This window comes from Crocodylus siamensis, chromosome 9 (assembly GCF_052110815.1).
Source record: "Crocodylus siamensis isolate JL-2025a chromosome 9, ASM5211081v1, whole genome shotgun sequence".
Lineage (NCBI taxonomy): Eukaryota > Metazoa > Chordata > Crocodylia > Crocodylidae > Crocodylus > Crocodylus siamensis.
In genome coordinates, this window is record NC_143403.1 from 54,985,944 (window position 1) to 55,004,385 (window position 18,442).

At 42.0% G+C, this 18,442-nt stretch overlaps 1 protein-coding gene across 1 annotated transcript in view; it reads right to left on the reverse strand.

The window, feature by feature from the left end:
* Positions 1-18,442, reverse strand: part of GCN1 (GCN1 activator of EIF2AK4) — a 71,365-nt gene continuing 52,923 nt past the window's right edge. Inside the window, exons 49-58 of the mRNA XM_090062383.1 lie at positions 17,381-17,650; positions 16,335-16,448; positions 15,705-15,935; positions 14,817-15,010; positions 14,044-14,158; positions 11,822-11,918; positions 8,185-8,333; positions 6,892-6,999; positions 3,989-4,207; positions 1-1,924 (exon numbers count right to left, since the gene is read on the reverse strand). Coding sequence (XP_089918509.1) covers positions 1,799-1,924; positions 3,989-4,207; positions 6,892-6,999; positions 8,185-8,333; positions 11,822-11,918; positions 14,044-14,158; positions 14,817-15,010; positions 15,705-15,935; positions 16,335-16,448; positions 17,381-17,650 — 1,623 coding nt within the window. The 3' untranslated portion in view covers positions 1-1,798. The remainder of the gene's footprint in view (positions 1,925-3,988; positions 4,208-6,891; positions 7,000-8,184; positions 8,334-11,821; positions 11,919-14,043; positions 14,159-14,816; positions 15,011-15,704; positions 15,936-16,334; positions 16,449-17,380; positions 17,651-18,442) is intronic.

The window sequence follows — 18,442 nt, forward strand, 5'->3', positions numbered from 1 at the left end:
CTCCTTTTCTTCAAGCTTTCAGGATCAAAGTCCCAAGTACACTCCTGAATATATCTATTGAACATTTTGCTGCCCGTTTTACCTTTTTTACTTGTATTAACTTTGGGTACATTTGTTTCAGTACATAAGATATTTGTATCTTTTTTGTTTTCCTTATTTAAATATTTTATAACAAAATGCAGCTCATGCATTATGGGTAAAACTACCCTAATGCATCAAACCTGTTCAAGACCATGTACTCCACTTAGGCCCCTTTTTTACTCTTTGATGACTGTATTATCATCTAGTCATGGCCATGACTTGGAATATGTACTTTACTAATTTTTTTTTTTTAACCAAAACAGAAGAGAGACTTGGCGTAAAATAAATCATTATAGATGAATCAGATCGTTACACATAGCAGCTCTATCATCCTGCTGGTCCAAAATCATATTATGGAGGTTTTAGGGAAGAGCAAGGTCCTTTCCACAGATTCTTAAAACAATAAACTTTTGACCAAAAGCTACCCTATGGGTATATTTTAGCATTTATTTTTAATTTCTGGTGAACTTTTAGTGTTGATATTACTAAGATCCATCAAAACCCTTTTCCTGTTCACTTTTGTTACCATGGTAGCTACTAAATATCAGCGTTTATAACCCCATTGGACAACTTGCTCTACATTTTATGGTCACATAAATGTATAAGACACATTTCTGTGCCTTTTGCTCCCTCCCCACCCCCATACTTTGTATAAACAGTATCAGTAAAATGTAAACTTTGAGGTGGATTTTGCCTGATAAATAACACCCTTAGTGTTAAATGACATAACTTCTGGGCAAGCCTACATGTTAATTTGAATGGACTATCAAGTAGTTGAGGTCACAAAAAATGAAGGCCTGTTATGTCCAACAGACAGGCAACAGAAAAGATGCCAGTGGTCATTCACATTCCTGGAATGAGATCATATAATTCCTGAACTGGAATCCATTTTTGTCAATTTTGTTAAATGTTTAGTCTTGTCTGGCTTGCAAACCCCTAGCTTGTTTCAATACTGGAAATCTCTCTTGTTTATTACAGTGCTGTCTACTGTAGAACCAGTCTCTTGAGAAAAATGCATCAAAAAAGTAAATGCAATATAAGAAATCTTTTCTAATATACCTGGTTCAAGATGGCCTAATCCTCTTGAAAATATGCTTTTATAGAAAGAAAAATGCTTTCACCGGTGGCATTAAATCCAAAGCCTTTATTAAATGTTTCTTCTTTAAACAGCCTGCATTTAATTCCCCCCTCTGCATTTTCAATTTCTAAGGCTAGTTTAAATAATTTGTTTTACAGGGATTTTCAGCCTTCAGAACTGTCACAAGCAGCAAGGTAGCAGTACACAAAAACAATAGGTTTTAAACTTTCACAGAGGTCTATTCCCATTGCACAGAGTCTGTGGAAAAGGGAGAACTCCATTTACTGGAGCTTTTAAGTAGACCCTGATAAAGAAAGTGATTTCACCAGAGTTTTAAGCCTGATGCCCCATCATATCTTACAATCAGCCTTAATTATTCAGTACTGATTGGTGTGACTTTCTCTTACACATTCTCCATCTCAAACAGGGGACCGAATTTTCAATATTCAACTAATGGATCTAATTAAGGCTATTCTGGTATATTTTTGATATTAAAATACTCTCCGGGAGTCCTTTTTGCAAGCCCCCACCAGAATTAACATATTTTCAAAAATGAAAACATTTAACTTTTTTTTTTTTTAGTTGAAATGCTGATGCAGCGGTTGGGTTCAAAGTTTTCTTTCTTCTGGATCAGAATTATCACGTCAGTATGGTGTCGTCTATCTGTTCGTCCGAGTCAGACTGGCTGGCAAGCTTCTTCAGAGATCTTCTGCAGCTTTCATTCAGCAGATCCAAACTGGCAGCATCTAGGATCTTAGAGACAGACTGTGGAAATATGAACAAGAATAACAGCAATTACAATAACTCCTTATGCTATGCCATGGCAAAAAAAGTAAGGATAAAATCAGTATAATGCAAGATCATAACAAAAAAGCACTGGATTGATTTGCACGCATCTACAGCTATATCAAAGAACTTCTTTATCATTCTCTCTCTCAACAAATCTAATGAATGAAATTAAATTGTGAATCAAACAATAGTTATAGATTCAGGTTTACGGACTGAAATTAAACCTGCTTTGGAAATCTCAACTTTGTATTAGCTTTAACTAAAATAATTTGTGGCAAACAGACTAGAACACCCCTGGATAAGTCCTCTACAATTATTTCAGCCAAAACACACACAAAACTCCTGCACACTTTCAAACACACCACAGCCTTTCAGCTGGTTCCACAAATTCAGACATGAGCACTCAATAAAAATAGCTGAAACTTGGAAATGTACTCGGGCCAATGGCATGCAAAAGACTATTTCATCCCCCCTAAAACAGGATCTATAGCACAGCTATAACAAAGTGTTCATATACTAGTGACCCTAGATATAAACAACCACAGCTTGGCAAGGACTTTAAAACATTCTGCAGGTTATTACTTTTTAGGTACAAACCCAGCTTGCTACATTTTTGGAATCCATATTATGATTCATGGAGCCCTGAGATAGCTGAGCACAAAAATACTGGAGTGTGATCCAGAAACAATGACAGAGGATGAAGGACTATGTGCAGATCCAAGGACCCACCATTTGTAATAGTTTATAGTTTAATAGTTTCTAGGGTCAGAAGGGACCTGAGCAGATCATCTAGTCAGACCCCCTGCCATGGCAGGAAAGAATACTGGGGTCAAATGACCCCAGCAAGGTGTTCATCTAACCTTCTCTTAAAACCCCCAGGGTAGGAGCCTGCACCACTTCTCTTGGAAGTTGGTTCCAGACCCTAGCTGCCCTGACCGTGAAGTAGCGCCTCCTGATATCTAACCTAAACCTACCCTCTGCCAGCTTGTGACCATTATTCCTGGTCACTCCTGGCAGTGCTCAGGGGAACAGTGACTCCCCAATGCCTGCTGATCCCCCCTGACTAGTTTATAACAGGCCACTAGATCCCCCCTCAGCCTTCTCTTTTGGAGGCTGAACAGGTTCAGGTCCCATAGCCTCTCCTCATAGGGCCTGCCCTGTTGGCCCCTGATCATTCAAGTGGCCCTCCTCTGGACCCTCTCCATGCTGTCGACATCCCTCTTGAAGTGTGGCGCCCAGAACTGGACGCAGTACTCCAACTGCAGCCTGACCAGTGCCGCATAGAGGGGGAGAATCACCTCCTTGGACCTGCTCGAGATGCATCTGTGGATGCATGACAAGGTACGGTTGGCCTTCCTAACTGCCTCCCCACACTGCCGGCCCATGTTCATCTTGGAGTCAATGATGACCCCAAGATCCTTTTCCACCTCCGTGCTGACAAGAGGGGAGTTCCCCAACCTGTAGGTATGGTGCCGGTTGTTCCTCCCGAGGTGCATCACTTTGCACTTGTCTGAGTTGAAACCCATCCTATTCTCATCCGCCCACCCTTGTAACCTGTCTAGGTCTGATTGTAGCCTGTTGCATCCTTCCAGTGTGCCCACATCCCCCCACATCTTAGTGTCATCAGCAAATTTGATCAGGGTGCTTTTCACCCCCTCGTCCAAATCGCTGATGAAGATGTTGAACAGTGCAGGCCCGAGGACCGAGCCCTGCGGAACCCCACTGCCCACGTCCTTCCAGGCTGAGAAGGACCCATCCACGACCACCCTCTGGGTGCGGCCCTCCAGCCAGTTGGCGACTCATCTGACTGTGTAGGTGTTGACACCACAGTCCCCCAGTTTCTTAATGAGAACGGGGTGAGAGACAGTGTCGAAAGCCTTCCAGAAGTCCAGGAAAACTATATCCACTGCTACCCCTATACTGCAAGAGATTCCTGATACATTCAAAGACATGATATTTGGAGGGTAATCAGCATTCAAAGACATGATATTTGGAGGGTAATCAGCATGCAAAGCAAGATAAGGCATTTCTTCCTCATACCTGAAGCACTTCCTCGCCCTCTCTCATCTTCAGGAGATTAACTATGGCTTGGTCGCTGTAGGCCCTCACACTGGTGTTTTTGTCCTTTGTATTGTCCAGAAGTGCTTTGAGAATCGGTTTAATTGTCTGAGGATCCAGTGAGGGCATGTGCTTTTTATTTGCCCACCAGATCATCTTTTCTGCAACTAATTTGATGTCACTTGACGGGTTCTGGAGACACTGCAAGAGACAGAGAACCTTAATTTCCAGTACATCAAAAGACAACTTTTCAAAGTCCGAACTGATTTTTTTTTTTTTTTTTGAAGGTCGAGCATCTATGAAACTAATGCACAAATGCAAGTGTTCACAGAGCTGCATTTGTTTCTTATTCTCACCACAGTACACTTCTATGTTTCCATAAACTTAACCAAACTGCTACCTGAGAGCAACTCAGGATTCTAACTCAAGGAGCAATACCTTTCAAAAAGAAGCTTTGCAGACTGCGGTTGTCTACAGGTCACATGGTTTCCTTCAGTTAATTCAGGAAATGACAGTGACCACCAGCCCAGCAACACTTCAGTTCCAGCATTTTCAGTAAAATGCACACACGTTAAGAGCCTGAATCATGCTGAAACCTGGCACATAAGGGCAGTGTCTGTGAGATGCTTTTACCTGTTTATAATGGGATTTTGTCACCTTTTGTTGTGAACTTGAATTTGACCCTTTTTCTCTTTTTAATCTTTAAAGTAAAATGGTTAACATTTTAAAGTAATTTTGTATTGTAATACTTCTATCACCACATTCATGTGTATTAAGACCACATTTCATCCCATCTTGTCAAAATGAACTGTGTCATGCAGGTTAATGTAAAACCTACAAAAGTTCAAAGCCTGGAACTTAGATATGCTTTCACATACCAGGTCCACTTTATGACACTGGTGTGTGCTTCAAGTCAGTTCATGACCTAATTCAAAAGGAAAAATATTACATCCTGAAAATAAAGATAAATTAAGGCAAAGGTTACAAAGGAAAAAAACAGTGTGTGTTTTTTTTCTTTTTTTTATGCTGCACAAAGAGATGCTGAGGTTTTTGCATTAGAAATTTAGCTGTTGTCTACTCTATATGTTTTCAAACCGTCTGTCAAAGACACTGAAACCAGAGCAACTCAGAGGAAAAGGACTGTTTACTCAGTTGTCTTCACACTCTGCTTTTTTTAGTTGTTTTGTCAATATTTCTTTAACTTCAGTGGCTCTCTTTCTCCACAGCATTATGTTTGTCAGTACCAGCCATTTCAATAAGAAAAAGGTGAGAGCTGATCACCCAACTTGTGCTGCAGCCAGAGTTGCCCTTCTGGATATTTCTATTATAAAAAAGTGGAAAAAAAAACAAAAGCCAAAGCCCACATCTTCATATCTCTTTCATACAACCTGAAGAAGCAGAAATTGACAAAAATCTTGATTTTGTTTCTTTTTATTTAATCCTATTACAGTCACCTGCTGCTTGTAAGTTTCTGCATCCATGAAAAACAATGCTGAAATTCTACCTTTGGTCTTCCTACTGTATGGCTTAGCACAACATCAGGGATATTATATATCTACTATCCGCAATAAGGACAGCATAACCAGGTTGGCTAGAATTTGAGCATAAAACCTTGCTCTGTTCTTCACCATGGTGTTTAGCATCTGAATGTGCATGCTTATAAAAACTATAAATGTTGAAAAACATTTTGTTTGTACTTTGCTGCAGAAAAATCTAGATACTTTAGTATAAGGTTTATAGTTTCACAAAATAGTACGTCTAAAGTTACAACTTTCACTCCATGTTACAACTAGTGCTGAGATTCCATTAAGAAAGCCCTTCCCACATTGTAGCAGACCCAAACATGGGTCACTTCCATTGCTTAAACATCCCCAAGAAAGAGTTCGGGTGGCACAAACCTGAAAAACAGGCATTCCTAGACTTCACAGATTTCATAGACATCAGGGCTGGAAGGGACCTCGGAAGATCATTGAGTCCAGCCCCCAACCCAAAGGGCAGGAAGTCAGCTGGGGTCATAGGATCCCAGCAAGATAAACATCCAATTGACTCCTGAAGGTGTTCAATGTAGGTGCTTGAACCACCTCCGCTGGCAGACTGTTCCAGACCTTGAGGGCTCGGACAGTAAAGAAGTTCTTCCTTATGTCCAGCCAGGAACAATCTTGCAGTAGTTTATAACTGTTTGACCTCATCATCCCATGGGGCGCTCTGGTGAACAAATGTTCCCCCAGATCCTGGTGTTCACCCCTGATAAACTTATAGGTGGCCATCAGATCACCCCTAAGCCTGCACTTTTCCAGGCTAAAGAGCCACATGGCTCTCAGCCTGTCTTCATAAGGTCTGTTTTCCTGACCTCTGATCATGCGCGTGGCGCTTCTCGGGACTCTCTCAAGCTTCCCCACATCCTTTTTGAATTGTGGAGCCCAAAACTGGATGCGGTACTCCAGTTGCAGCCTCACCAAGGGGAGAATGACGTCCTGGGATTTGCTCGAGAAGCATCTATGGATGCAAGCCAGCGTTTTGGTCACTTTACTAGCCGCAGCATCGCATTGCAGGCTCATGTTCATCTTGTGGTCAATGATGAGCCCCACGTCTCTTTCTTCCGTAGTGCTAGCCAGTGTAGCACTGCTGAGCCTATAAGGATGCTGCAGGGTTTTTTTCCCCAAGGTGGAGAACCTTGCATTTTTTGGTGTTAAACACCATCAGGTTCTCATCCGCCCATTTGCTGAGCCTGTCCAGGTCAGCCTGGATTGCCCTCCTGTCTTCTGGTGTGGATGCTTTGCCCCAGAGTATGCGGTCATTGGCGAACTTGGCCAGTCCACTTCTGACTCGTGTCCACATCGTTAATGAAGATGTTGAACAATATGGGTCCAAGGACAGAGACTCACCTTAATAAAGAAGTTGGAGAGTTTCAGGGGCAGGTTCCCTCCTTCTGCTTCTATGTGATATTTCATAAGAAAGCCCATCCCTCTGATACCACTAATGGCAATGGGAATCTGTAGTACAAAGAAATGGTGCATATTATATTTCTTACATAAGCATCTAGAGGCCCCTATGTAGGCCCTACAATACGATCCTTATGGCAACAAAGAAGAGCTTGGAACATACCTATGATGGTCACTCAGCCACAAACCTTCCTCCTAAAATGACAGTTTCTCAGTCCCTACTAAACCTATCCACTGAGTACCTGAGCGCTTTAATAGGGTGATGTGACATGTATTTGTTCATATTAGAAGCTGATTTGTCAATTTAAACAACTTTCACTAAAAGTAATTTTTGGAGGAAAGAGTTATGAATGGTTCTGTGATGCACCTCCCAAACATCCTCTGGATTCAGTATATAAACCACAGAAAGAAATCTCAAATTTAGACAACCCAGAACAGTTTCAACTTCCTACATACAAACACACACCAATAACTGCAGAATAGCAGGAATTAGGAGACGTTCAGAATACTGTTCATCTCTTTGTGGCTCAGCTTTCAAAACAAACTGAGAGACTTTGGTGCTTGTTTTGTTAGGTGCCTCATCAAGTAGCATACTGTGTTGTATTAGCAGGCATGTCTCTTGTAAATCAAGAGAAGTGATTCTCCACATTACTGGCACTAGTGAGGCCTCACCTGGAGAACTGTGTCCAGTTTTGGGCCCCACACTTCAAGAATGATGTGAACATTTTAGAAATAGTCTAGTGTAGAGCAACAAAAATGATTAGGGGCCTAGAAGACAAGACTTACATGAAAGGCTGAAAGAGCTACGGTTATTTAGCCTGGAGAAGAGAAGACTTTGTGGGGAGGAGGCAGGGAATTTGGTAAGTCTTCAAATACCTGATGGGTGATTACAGAGAAGATGGAGATGGCATTTTCTCCATGACCATAGGGGACAGAATTAGAAGCAATGGTCTCAAACTGCAGCAAAGGAAATTTGGAGATTAGGAAGAACTTTCTGACTGGAACAGGCTACCTAGAGAAACTGTGGAATCTCCATCCCTGGACATTTTCAAGAGCAGATTAGATAGATGTTTGACTGGGATGGTTTAATCAGGGATGATCCTGCCTTGAGCCTGGGGCTAAACTACCTGACCCGAGGTCTCTTCCAGCCTTACTTTCCTATGATTTGCTCGGCAAACTTTAAACTAATTACAATGAAAGAGACAGAATACTCATGAAATAGCCAATAATGCTTACCCTGTCTGCCGTGGCATTGCTGAAGATCATCTCCTGAACAGTGTTATAGTATTTGGGGAGACAGAGTCTGCTGGGAGCTACGTTTACAGCCACAGACAGTGCGAGACTCCGTCCATGCCTCACCATCCAGTCAATTCCAGAGACATCAGCTACAATGAGAGGAACAGAGTAGTAGTGAGGCCCCCTTCCAACCACTCTACCTGATCTAACTGAGCTCAGTCAGCTATTTCATGTCCACTTGCACAAAAGGAAATACAAAGCTCTTCAGCATTGCTGAGCACTAGAAAAATGCTAATTAAAACCTAACATCGCTGCAAGGAGGTGAAAGCCATTCTGAAGATTTGGAAGCTAGTGCTAAGTGATTTTGTGCTTCTGATGAGTTCCATTTGGTATAATTATAAACACATATCCACTTACATGTGTGGAGACCCTTGCCATTGGAATTTATGTCTACATTATGAAATTAAAAAGAGCGGGGAGGGGCAGCTACTGGAAAGCAGCCCGTGGATCCCCATTTTAATTCCACAGAATGGAATACTATAATATGTCCCAAACCATTAACAACTGCTAGAAAACCAATGTTTCTACCAGGAGATGCAGACAAAGGAGTTAATGCGCCAACCACAGTCTGAAGAGAAACTGGCAGGTTTAGAAAACCAAACTGTTTTATAGAACCAAAGGTTTCTATAAAACCTTAATTTCTACAGCATTTTTTAATACCTCTATCAGTTTAATATGCTAAGGCCTTAGCTGTACTACCATTCAGCTCTGCATCTTTTAATTGTATTCCAATCAATTCTGGAAGCCCCTATGGGTATAGCTTGGCTGCCTCAACTCCCAAAAATAACCCTTGAGCCTCTGTCTCAAGGAATAATTCCACAACCAAAATAAATCGACTTCTAAAAATACTTCATCTTTTGACAACATTGTGGAAAAGACTAACCCCTCAAAAACATCAGATTGGACACCTCACAGTGGACAAAATTCAAACCTTGACCACTATATTGACTCCTTGAGGAAAAGAATGAACAATGAAACAATCAACACGCCAACATAACAACCTCTCCCTCTCAGACAGAAGGGCCACAGAATCTCTAAGATCCAACCACACAATAGTAATAAAACCAGCAGATAAAGGAGGAGCTATAGTTTACCCTTAACCATGAAGACTACATTAAAGCCAACAGACAACTCTCTGACACCACCTATTACAAAAAAACTAGAGGAAGATCCAACTCCCCTTTTCACCTTAAAACTCAAAACCAGAATCAAATCATTTCCGTCTGAACTGCAAGAAAAACTACTGAACTTGATCCCCTCCCACTACGCAACTCAGGGACTTTTTACATGCTCCCTAAAATCCATAACCCAGGCAGACCTATAATATCCAACCACAGAACCCTAACTAAGGAAATATCGTTTCATTTAGTCCCTCCTAAAACCTCTTGTCATCCAAAGACTGCGTTTTGTCCAAGAAACAACAGACTTTCTACGAAAACTTAGAAACAGAGACTACCTTCTGAGCAACACCCTCCTAGCCACCATGGACATTACCAGCTTATATACCGATATCCCACATCAGAGTGGCAGCCAAGCCTGCCTTACATACCTACAAGTAGAACTCAGAGTACAGACCTGAAGAAATTACTGAACTTACACACTTCATCCTCACACACAACAACTTCACTTTCAATAACTAACACTTCTTCCAGACCATGGGCACAGCTATGGGCACCAAAATGGCCCTACAATATGCCAACAGTTTTATGGGCCACCTGGAAGAAGAATTCCTCAAGAATTGCACCAAACCTATGCTATATTTAAGACATGTAGGTGACATCTTCACCGTTTGGACCAAAAACCTGCAATCTCTGATTGATTTCCATCACAAATTCAATAATCGTTACCCCTCCACCAGACTCTCTCTTGAATACTCCAGCACCAACATTTCCTTTTCCTGTGATCAATATCCAGAATGGTAAAATACAAGCCACCATATACAAGAAACCCACAGACCAACATACATATCTGCACAGAACCAGCAATCACCCAAAATGCACCAACAAAGAAGTGATATACAGCCAAGTCCTCTGACACCACTGAATTTGCACCGAGGAGAACGCCTGTGATAATGACCTCACAAATCTCAAAAGGACTTTCACTCAACAAGGACACTCCTCCAGAGAGAAAGAGCCTTTTGGAACAGCTACCCAAATACCACATGAAGAATTGCTGCAGTACAAAAAGAAATCCCCACGAATTGCACACTATTACCTATGGCATACCATTCCTCCCTGGAATCTACATGGAAAATCCTCAAACAACTGCAACCCATACTAGAAGACCAAATTCTTAAAGAGATCTTCCCAGAACCACCTATCCTAGCCTTTAAACAAGCATTGAATCTTGCCCATCTCTCTTGACCAGAAGCAAATTCCTATGGCCCAAAACACACCAAATGGATCCAGGCCATGCCGGGACAAGAAATGTAAAACCTGTCAACATATCTCCATCACTCCCACAATAACTGCACTCCACAAGAGAACCAGCATCATTCCTGGATCTTATACCTGCACCTCCAGAAATGTAATATCTCATCCAGTGCACTAAATGCCCTGATGTAGGAGAAACCAAACAACAAGTGCATACTAGAATGAACACACACCAAAAATGTATCAAACACAAAAATATCCAATTACCTGTGGATGCACACTTCTCAAGACAACCACTCTCTCCAGTCTCTCAGTTCTAATCCTCAAAGGGAATTTACAAAACACCTTTCTCAGACAAAACTATGAACTTCACTTCATAAATCAACTGTCTACAAAACGTCATGGTCTGAATATAGACATTGGATTTATGGCACATTATAACCTGTCTACCATCCAATAACCATACGTACTATCTCTACATTTTACCAGCTACATTATATCACCAGGTCAACATTCCCTTCTTCACCCACCCCACCACACACCTCACACTTAGCTCCTATGGCCTCTGATCCTCGCTAGCACGTTTGCATTTTCACAAACATGCATTTGCATATTGGCTTCTATTCCATCTAGAAGAACACAAAACAACAGCAGACTCTCCCTATGCTACCAGAAGGGTGTTTGTGCCTGAAAGCTTGCAAAGAACAATTTTCCAGGGCAGGGTGAGAGCAGGAACGCACAGACACTGCACTGCCACCATTTGCCGTACCCTTGCTCTGTGTCTGGCTGCTCGCCAAGCCCCCCTCCCCCTGCTCCATGTCCAGTGACTCACCACAGCCCCCCACTCCGCATCCAGCCGCTCACCACCCCCCTTCTCCTGCCCAGGGGGTACACTTACTAAAAAGCAAGCCACAGGGGGTACACTTATTAAAAAAGGTTGAAAACCCATGCCTTAAACCAACACAGCTACAAACAGCATGCCAAAAAATAATCCCCGGATCTACTGTGGGTAAGAGAGCACACAAATCACTGGGAGAAGAATGGGCAAAGATACAAGTGTGGCTCCATAGAGAGGTTCAGCTTCAGGGAAGAGAACCCAGAATACAAATCGAATTCTCTGGGTCCTGTCGCTGGGAATGATGTACAATACCAGGGATTTTTCCTGCTTAGTTCAGGAAATGACTACACCTATCTGCCAGACCTACCCAGCAAATGTTGTTGGAGAACAGAACTGAGCTCCTCTTCTGAGAGAAATGCACACAGCTCTGCTAGGCAGCCAGCAGATGCCATGCGGGTGGTATCCTGACAAGGCAAAAAAGGAATAAGGCAAAGATTAGGAGTTTGCTGTGTACAAAAAATTTCCACTGAGAAGAACAATTGACAAAAAAGCTATGAAAAGAAAACAAAACAAAATGAAAGACAGAAACTTGCAAGCACCCTCCTACCATCTTTCGTCTATTTTAATCAACTCCAAGTTTTGTTGTTCACTGTAAGGTAATTTAAAACCAAGTCCACAGACAAAATACCCAGATAAGTAGAAAGCATAGCAATATAGTGCCTACATTAAACCACTGTGTGAAAAATAAATGGTTTTCACCTTTGTGAAGTTTTTCCATTTATGGGTGAGAAATGAAGCATTAATGCCTGCTGTCTGTCTGCAAAACCCCATTGCTGTTGGCTCACATGGCTTGCTTCAGAACTTTTCACAGTTACAGCTACTTTGCCACGCTAACAGTACTAATTTGCCATTATGTCCACCCAGACCTTAACATTTATATCACTGAACCACACAACTGGGCTGCCCAGATGAAGAGAAATGAGAGAGTCACCACAGAATGTAACTTCATGTTTTTAAAACCTTGGATTCCAGACTCAGGATGTAGATCAATATCAAATGAAACTGATAGAGAAATGGTAAAGCTGCAACCCTTATTTCTGCATAATTCTGCAGCAATACAGGTGTAATAAAACAGTTGTACCTTCTACATGTTTCATTCCGGGTCAAAGTTAAAATGATCTAAGCAAATTGTATCACTAACGGATCACAAAGGTTAGATTGTAACAGCACACTTGCAAACTGCAGCTCCCCCTGGCCTTTTAAAGCAATTAGAAAGAACATTTGTCCACACCAGTGATTTTTCAACCAGGGTGCTGTGGCACCTTGGGGTGCCTTGAGATCCTTTCAAGGATGCCGGGGGGGGGCTACACAGTATTAGCACTGTTAAGTGTGCAAACATGATTCACAAGGTCAACCCAGAGATTTCAAATAGAAATTCACAGTATTAAAAACATTCTGTCTTCTTGTGGTCTTTCTGAGTTCTTTGCAACAAAAGAACTGTGCTATTGTTTTTCTAGTTAAGACATGAGTAAAAAGCAAGAGCTGACATTTTCTGGGGTGTTTTGAGTGTAGGAAGGTTCAGAACCACTGGTCCATATCCTCAATGTTATAATCTGTATGACGCAGACCATGCTGACTTAAACTTGGATAAGTTCTTGGTCAGTGAAACCACAATGAGGTCATCTTCATCTTGAGCTGCTCAGACTCCCAAGCTCATGGGCTATGTGGCTTGCAGAGCCATGTCATCCAGTCTACCAGGTGCCCCATAGGCCCAAAAATTTGGCAGTGGGGATGGAGTGGTAATGCTGTTACCCTGCTGTCCAATTTCCAGACCCATGGGGAGCCTAGCAGGCCAGACAGTGTGTGGCCCTGCTCACTAGATAAGGCATGCAGGGCTGGGCCAAGGAGGCATGGGGCTGGATATGGGCACACAGGGTTTGATTCAGGTGCACAAGGCCTGGACAGCACGAGACCCAATTAGGCATGCAGGGCTAGACTGAGGTGGCGCAAGGCCCAATCTTGCAAGCTGACCCAGTGGGGATTCCAGCCCACGGACTGGCTCCACACCACTCATCCAGTGAATGAGGCCAAAAGGTTAAGCACCACTGATCTGCACTAATTGAGAGCCTAAGATTATACATGTGCTTTTACAGTCAGATGGAACATATCCTCTCGTCTTCAATCTGATGCTAAGTCTGTAGTTTTCCATTGCTTCAACAAACATAATAAGAAACTAGAAATCAGCCCCCACCTTGCAGAAACACAGAGTTGCTACAGAAACACTTATTCAATAGATTTTAAGAGTTATAAAAATTGGCCAGGAAAGTATCATATTCTTGACTAAGGTTTGATTCTCAGCAACTGTACTGGAAGGTTGCAAGGTGATTTCAGTTCTTAGAGATTAAGTTCAGTTTAGCAAGAAATGCATAGTTTCAACCTTCTTTTACATAAGCTTTGCTCCACTGTATTATTTATAAACTCCTCCAGGAACCTATTTTAGGAAATAATTCTGTTGGAAGGTTCAGAGTTTAAATTAAAAACAACAACAACAATAACATATGCATGAGAAATCCCTGCGGTTCTTCGTACCTCATCATGTCCCAGCATTCCTAGAAGCACCGTGCTAATGTTCTTCCTAATTGCTGCATCCACTTTTGCACCAGCTCCTTGAGTTACAAATCGCAGAGCTTGCAGCATTGTGTCTCTGCAAATGAACAACCATAAGTTACAGTCAGAAGTTGCCATTTTTCCCTAGAGAAGAAACTAGGTGTCAGATGCCTACAGAGGATCCACACAAAACAATTATTGTATGCACATGCTTAAACTTAAGAATTTCAGTTTCCCTCTGTGACAGAGTTCACCAGTACTGAAGGAAACTGGCATTCTGTTCTTACTGCTGGAAAGTTTTTGACCATTTACAAAGATAGATAATTCTCTTCAGCTTATTTCTGATTTCCTGGGGAGCTGTGCATTTCACTGACAGATATTCTTGGAACCAAGAGAAAAGACCCATCAGGTCTATACAGATTAAAACAAAGACTAAGAAAGAGATAAAAGGATGGAGTCCTTCAGAGAATTCATGCACCTACCTTCTTCTCTATATTCAATTAATCTATCATGTTATGACTCATGTTATGATCTAATTGGGGATGGTCCTGCTTTGAGCAGAGGGTTGGACTAGATAATGTCCTACAGTCCCTTCCAACTCCAATTTTCTATGATTCTATGACTGTTTTAAAAACATTTCATTTTTAAAGACCTTTATTCCACTACTGATAAGTAATTTATTTTATAAAGTTGCTGCTAAAGTAACTTTAGTCCACTACTGCTAAGTAAGTAACTGCCCATCTTCCAAAACTTACCTGATGCCAGAGTCCTCACTGGAACGGATGCCATTCAATAGCTCAGTAAAGAGAGGATCAACTTTAACATGGATAACAATCAATTTACCAAGAGCATCCGCAGCCTTAAGGCGGACAGTACGGTTTGAATCTTGTAGTGCCTTGATGAAGGTAGTTTGCAGCTGAGGCAGGAATGGTTTCAGGGCAATTCCAACCTGTATGGATAGATATTGGGGGTAAGGAGGGGAAATCACTTATATTCAGGTTTGAAACAAAAACCAAGAGAAGTATGGCCTCTTCTAATAGCTCTCAGGTATACACGATAAAAATCAGCACTAGTTCAAATCTCCACCACACACAACTAGAGGATAGAAAACAGTGAAGATTGACTACAATTGTCAGAAAACAGAAAATTAAACATTTAGGTCTGTACTGGGTTTACTTTCATGCCTTCCCCACCTATTTTAATTTTCTGTAGAATTAGATACAACAAAACATTCAAGGTTTTTATGCTGATTATACAAATTTATTATTTCAACAAAAGCACAATAATTAAAAGCTGGGGTACTTGGAAAATGTTAACTCTGGACCAAGTTTATATTTGACACAAAGGGAAAACAAAGCAGCACATTTACTTCCAAATATCTGGAAGAGGAGTCAGTTTTAATGAGACTCCTGAAAGGTTTGGTGACAAAAGTACTGCTTTTTATGTAGGCTGGAGGATGCTGGAAGAAAACAAGTCATTTGAAGGGCAGTTCCTAAGCATCAAGTCCAAACCACATGTTCCTGGAATGATTTATGTAGGTAACATGCAATACACTGGCAGTTCTGAATTCAATACAATGCTATGAAGATAACTTTGGAAAAAACTCACAAACTCCAAGGTCTGTCAGTGGTTTTTAATCTTACCTTTGCTAAGAGAAGGCTTAATGTTTCAAGCAAAGCCACCTTGACATTCCAGCTGAATCGATCTCCCAAGATCCGGATGAGTGGTCCAGTAATGCTCACCACAGAGGGCTTCAGGGCTTCAGCAGAGGTTAGTTTAATAACTAGTCCTAAGGCTTTAGCAGCTTCCTCCTTCTGCTCAGGGTTCCCAGTCAGAACCCCCTCCCGCAGCACTGGAAGAATGGATGTCACACCCTGTTGGGGAATTAAACAAATTCAGAAGCAAAAAATGCACGAAGTACCTAACTTTCCTTTTCCTTTCACCATTCACTGGAGCTACACAACTGATTTTCTCAGTGTTCCACTGACCTCCTATTTGCATCATTTCTAGCAAAAGTATTTTTACTCAGTTTGATTTCAAGCACTTACACCTCACTTCAAACCCGTGCATTTACTTATGACTATCTAGGATATCCAGCACATGCAACAACACACTGACAATCTCTACACCTGTCAGTTTGGAATATCCTACTATCTAATATTCAATTCTAATATTCAATAAAAAAGGCAGCAATTAGTTTTTTGGAAATACAAGATGGTATCACTGTGATGAATCTCAGCTGCAAAACCACACATTCATCTTATGTCATTTACCTTCTTTGGAATACAAAATCCTGGCACGTGTTCTCCTTTGGCCTCATTTCCTACAACCCGGATGTCCCTGTGTAGATCCTCAATGAGGGCAAGCTGGTTCCCAGCATCTAATTTCTGTAGGAATAATACAGAAGATAAAGACTGGATAGCAGCTTGATTATATAATTCTGGTTGTACTTCCCAAGAGATAAATTGCTGCCACCTTTATGCCTGTTTCTTCCCAGTATCTGGCCATTCGCTCATACGGATTCAATCTAGTGCAATTCTTTAAACAGTGAATCTCAATCTAAGTGCCATGGCACCCTTGGGTGCCTTGAGATCCCTTCAAGGGTGCTGTGGGGTGCTGTATGTTAGCACTGTTAGGTCTGCAAACATGAGCTGCTTGCAGACGTTTAAAAAAACAAAATAAATAGTGCCTTACTTTTAACTCTGCACGTTCCCACACCAAACCCAGCCATTCCCAGAAGAGGCATTGTGTTAGCTGGACCCAGCTCACCTGACATCTGGACAGACTGGGCACTTTGGTGGGGCTTTTTTGGTGCTTTTATCTAATAGGCGATTGGCTGATTGCTTAAATTAAAACACCATTTTGTTATGGGTTTTCTTAACATTTGCAAGCAGCCTAAGAACTGGAATTTTTGGAGGGGTGTCTCGAGTCTATTGAGGGGTACTAAGTCTATCCACAGGTTGCCTCAAGTCAAAAACGTTGAGAGCTACTGCCTTAAAAATACTTTCATCTTTATAATAATGGCCTGACCTCCAATTAAACAGTGGGCTTACTTTTAGCAATGTTTTATCAATCTATTCCAGGGGTGGGTAATTATTTTGGGCAGACAGCCACTTACTGAGTTTCAGCAAGCCGTTGAGGGCCACATGACCAACAGCCCAGGGCAAATTAATATTAATTTTCTGAATTTTTTAGGGGCCCCACAGGCCGGATAGAATGGCCTAGTGGGCTGCATCTGGCCCCTGGGCCGCATTTTGCCCACCCCTGATCTATTCCATTCTAGCCTTTATCACTGCAACAACCCCAACCCATAGCTCACCTTGGTAATGGAACTGAGAGCATCCCAGCTTTCATTCAGAACCACAGGGTTGACATCATTAAAAAGTCTGAGCAAGCCTGAGACCAGGTTCCTGAGATGACCGGTATAGTCTGCTTTTGTCTTGGAACAGTAGATGTTTAGAATGACCGCTGCTGCCTGCCTCATTCCCACCTCAGGGCTGCGAGTGGCTTCTAACAGATCCTCAATGATAATCCTCTGTCCAGCATCATCTTCTACGGACAGGATTACAACCTGGCAATTAGCCATCTCCTTAAAAAAAGAAAAAAGAAAAAAAAAAAAATCAGGATGAATTTTATATTAACTTTCAACCAAAGAAAATCCACACTTGTCTCACAATGTTTGCTCCCCATTGCATCCATTAGGTAAATTGTATATTAGCAACCTACTAATTCCTGTGCATAGAAATCAGTCAAAGGCCCCCATTATCATAGTTTTACTGGCATCAGAATCAATGTGATTAATGATGTGGACACTGGAGTCAGAAGTGGACTGGCCAAGTTCGGTGATGACACCAAACTCTGAGGCAAAGCATCCACACCAGAAGACAGGAGGGTGATCCAGGCTGACCTGGACAAGCTCAGCAAATGGGCGGATGAGAACCTGATGGTGTTTAACACCGAAAAATGTAAGGTTCTCCACCCTGGGAAGAAAAACCTGCAGCATCCTTATAGGCTCGGCAGCGCTACACTGGCTAGCACTACGGAAGAAAGAGACTTGGGGGTCATCACTGACCACAAGATGAACGTGAGCCTGCAATGCGATGCTGCGGCTAGTAAAGCAACCAAAACCCTGGCTTGCATCCATAGATGCTTCTCAAGCAAATCCCGAGACGTCATTCTCCCCATACTCAGCCTTGGTGAGGCTGCAGCTGGAGTACTGCATCCAGTTTTGGGCTCCACAATTCAAAAAGGATGTGGAGAAGCTTGAGAGAGTCCCGAGAAGAGCCACGCACATGATCAGAGGTGAGGAAAACAGACCTTACGATGACAGGCTGAGAGCCATGCAGCTCTCTAGCCTGGAAAAGCGCAGGCTCAGGGCTGA